Raw genomic sequence first — 3,782 nt, 5'->3', positions numbered from 1 at the left:
GGAAACAGCATCCCTCAGATTTCAAATATTGACTATTGGCAACCCCGCTCCCCCAACCAAACCCGAAGTGTGACCCAGGTAATTAATGATCGTGCTCGTTAACACAGCAAGCTATTCCACCAATGCTTCATGGATGGTGGGGGGCAAAAATTGCATCCCATTCTTGGCAGCTGGTTTTTGCTTAGCTGTACTGCAAATAAGGGACAGATGGAGGCTTCTTCTGGAAGTTGTGTTTGAGCTGGAAGTGGGGAAGGATGGGACTTAACTGTCCCTTTGCCTGGATTTTCACTTTTCCCTCTGGATCGTGGCTTTATTATCACAGCTAAGGACAATGCAATTTCCTGGCTCATAAGTGCTACAGGAAAGCAATTTTTTGCCCTGGAAACCTGGAAGATTGCATTGTCAAAATTTCAGAAGCTAACCCCTGAACTGCCACGTATGATTTTATCCTTTCCTCTTCCCAAATGACTCTAACGAAGCGACTTTGAAAATACAAATAGAAAAGGGGACCGAGGACCAGCCTGCGCTGCTGGTAGAAAAGGATGCAGTTGTTGAAGAGGTGGATTCACAGATCCGACTCCGAACACTTTCAGGAGGTGATGGACGGTTGTTTAGTAACTTTAAACTACTCTTTATCTATGACGTTTCCCCCCGGAAAGCAAAGCAAACAAATTAAAATGGGTAGAGAAACCTCTGCTGTTTTGTTTCCAGGCGATAATATTTCTAATACGTTAATGTATTCCGGGGACTCTTCCTCTTGATTTAGCCTTCCTCGGTTTATTTTATTATACCGTGTATCTGTGGCGTTTGGTGAGGAACCATTGTAAATGTGAGAACTAAGCAGCTTGCTAGATAACATCTTTTTTTTTCTCTTTAGAAGATTAAACTGAGACTGTTCTGTCTGATGCCAGAATAGATTTAACCAATCATGTATCCTTTACATGTAGGTCAGTCAGAGGGACAATCCGGCACTGGATCCTATTATCCATGGGTTGAAGGGCGTCGTACATCATGGTAAGTAGCTGCTTTCACTGCCTTCTTGCCGGGAAGGGGAGAGGGGCTGGAAAGTTGTCCTGCAAGGATCCGGTCACCCTCCAAAGGACGCATAGAGATGTACATTCTTCATCCGCTGATGGTTAAGGGCATTAGAGCCATTATTTGATTGGTAAAGATCAGACTCATTTATTACCTGAAAATGGGTTGGGGTTAACGGTAAACAATTTGTTTCTTTTCAGCCTGTGCTTCAGAAGGCGCGAGTTATAAATCAAAACCTCGTACAATATATCATTCATATTAGTACTTCGAATGCAGCGCTGATGTTTCATTCCTGGTATTTATCTTGCATTTGCTCTAAAAATACTCCTCTCTGAAGTTTCTATTTGTTTATAAATTATTTGTCTTTCAAATTTAGGGACCTGATAATGAAACAGAAAATTAACTATCTGTGAAAATTAATTAAACTTTGTAGCAGATGAACATCTTTCTAATGCTGACATAAATATGATCATTCGGCTGTTCTGATGCATATAAACCTATTATCCTTGAACTTATAGCAGGTACTGAAATAAATATTAATATATTTTATATTTTTATAACCAGTTTTTACTGAGGAATTTTCTTGAAACCTTATCATTGGTAATGCATCATTAGCAATGACATCAAGATACTCCAGTTCCAAAAGTACTCCTGTCAGGTTTTAATATAATGATTTGTAAAGTTTTAATAATCTCATTATAATTCAAAAGGCATCTGCTGAAATGGTGTTAGGTACGATAATAAATCTCCTTTCCATCTATAGTACTGTGATAAAATATCTTTGCACCTTTTCAGAGGATTGTCTTTAGACATTAGCTAGCGCTGTAGAGCTTAACAAACATTTTTTTTCTCTTGACTAGAAACCTAAAACTAGTTGACAGCGTTGGATTAAAACAAATAGGATTTTGGATTAATTGCTCTGCTTTCAGAGTCATTTAACGTTGCAGCCAGGAACACCAATAAATCTAGTGAAAGTGAAAAATAGGGGTTAAATGATAACATACAACAAAGTCCTTAATTTAGAGAATTTTCCATAGGTTTTGCCATTTATAAATTGCAGTGTTCGGCTGTGAAATAAAAACTACACACTGAGCTGAAAAACTATGTTGTTTTCCACAAAAATAGATGTGATTATCCAGTTCCCACTGGGTAACAAAACAGGCTGGCAAAAAAAAAAAAATACCAAAGATGACTTGAGCTGTTAGGATTTTTCAGCCATTGTGTAATTTGATGTTGAAGTCAAGCTGTCATTTAAGGGAAACAAAATCTTTTTTAGTTCAGTGTCCTACCCGTCTCCTAGTTCATGATTTATTTTTTTTTTTACCCCCCTGGCAAAGGTGACCAGTGTTTAATGAATCTCATCCTTTTCCTCCAAACTGTTGTGGAAATAGCTGCAAGGGTGCAAAGCATCCTGGTGTCTATGAAGTGCACCCCGTTCCCCAAAATAATTGTGTGGTCAAATGTCACCCGGTCCCTAGGCTGTGATTCCCTGACCACATAATGATTAGTCGGAGCCGGAGCTGCTTACGCACAGCAAGATCTGGGTGGATAAAAGACATGTATTTTTGTTTTACCCACAATACACAGAAGGCTACTAGCATTTTAAGTGGAGGAAATGGGTTGAGATATTTCAATAACTTGTTTCCTTATGAAAACATTAAGTTAAAACTGCAGGAAATTCTAGTTTTCCTTCCTGTTTGGGCTAATAAAAGGGCTTTTTTAAGGCTTTTGTTGCTGTTGGGGAATTAGGGGTTGGGTTTTTTTTCCAGGGTGCAGTTTAAAAAGCTGTTCCCTTTTATCGGAAACATCAATAAAAGATTATGATGACAGAATCCAAATATGTATCATGCTTTCATTTAAAAGAAAGATATGCCATTTTGTTGCTGTGTTGAGTTAGTGGTATATGTGCTAGCTTCAGTTCTTCCACAGGGGCTCCACTTGAGTCATATATCTACCTAAGTGGGCTTTTTTCAAACTTAAATACCTACTCTCAAAGGATAGCATCTCAAAGAGCCTCTTTTGTTCTCAGTCACGCCGTGCTCAGCGCTGCTATTCCACCGATATGGAAACACGTGTGTATTTTGGACAGCTTGCTGGGGAGGGAAGGCGGGGAGAGAAGCAGGTCAACAAAGGCGACCAGAGATCAGGCACAACAAGGAGGAAATAAGCACACGGAGAACTTAAAATGTCTTTGCCATCTGTGGATGCTGCCTGTCTGGGCTGTTTGGCAGACTTCACGTCTGGGTGTGTGCACGTGCACGTGTGCAAGAGAGACTAGAGCAGTAAGAGATGGTGTCTGAGAGCATAACGCGACTCCTAACTTTGGGATGGTCACAATCCTCAGGAATTGGCTCAAACAGCTCATCCCAAGGCAGCCCTAAGTCATTGGGCCATTGTTCACTCTGCAGATGTCGGATATTTTGCACCAACGCATGCACACGGCAGAAATGTTTCCAGGCGTTCTGTTATGGTTTAGTATCGCCGTTTTCCATATCCTTCCAGCTGAAATCCTGACAGCTCCTGGCTTCATCCCCTCCTTGAGAAGGGAGCAGAGGAGGAGGAAACTCTCCAAGTGGAGATCTCTGCATCTCCCGCAGAATAGGCCAGGGCATCACCACCTGGTGCCAGCACCGCTGTTGAGACCGAACTGTCGAAGCACCTTGGGCGGTTTGGTCCCTTTCCCCCTCCTCCATCATTAGGACAACAACGCGTGGTCAACCATTGAGTAACCGTGGTGTGTCTTTTGT

At 41.2% G+C, this 3,782-nt stretch overlaps 1 protein-coding gene across 1 annotated transcript in view; it reads left to right on the top strand.

Moving 5' to 3' along the window:
* Positions 1-3,782, top strand: part of PTPRG (protein tyrosine phosphatase, receptor type G) — a 349,654-nt gene that overhangs the window by 232,334 nt on the left and 113,538 nt on the right. Inside the window, exon 6 of the mRNA XM_025199043.1 lies at positions 948-1,014. Coding sequence (XP_025054828.1) covers positions 948-1,014 — 67 coding nt within the window. The remainder of the gene's footprint in view (positions 1-947; positions 1,015-3,782) is intronic.

Source organism: Alligator sinensis, unplaced genomic scaffold, assembly GCF_000455745.1.
Source record: "Alligator sinensis unplaced genomic scaffold, ASM45574v1 scaffold469_1, whole genome shotgun sequence".
Taxonomy (NCBI): Eukaryota; Metazoa; Chordata; order Crocodylia; family Alligatoridae; genus Alligator; species Alligator sinensis.
This window is presented reverse-complemented; position numbering and strand designations above follow the sequence as displayed.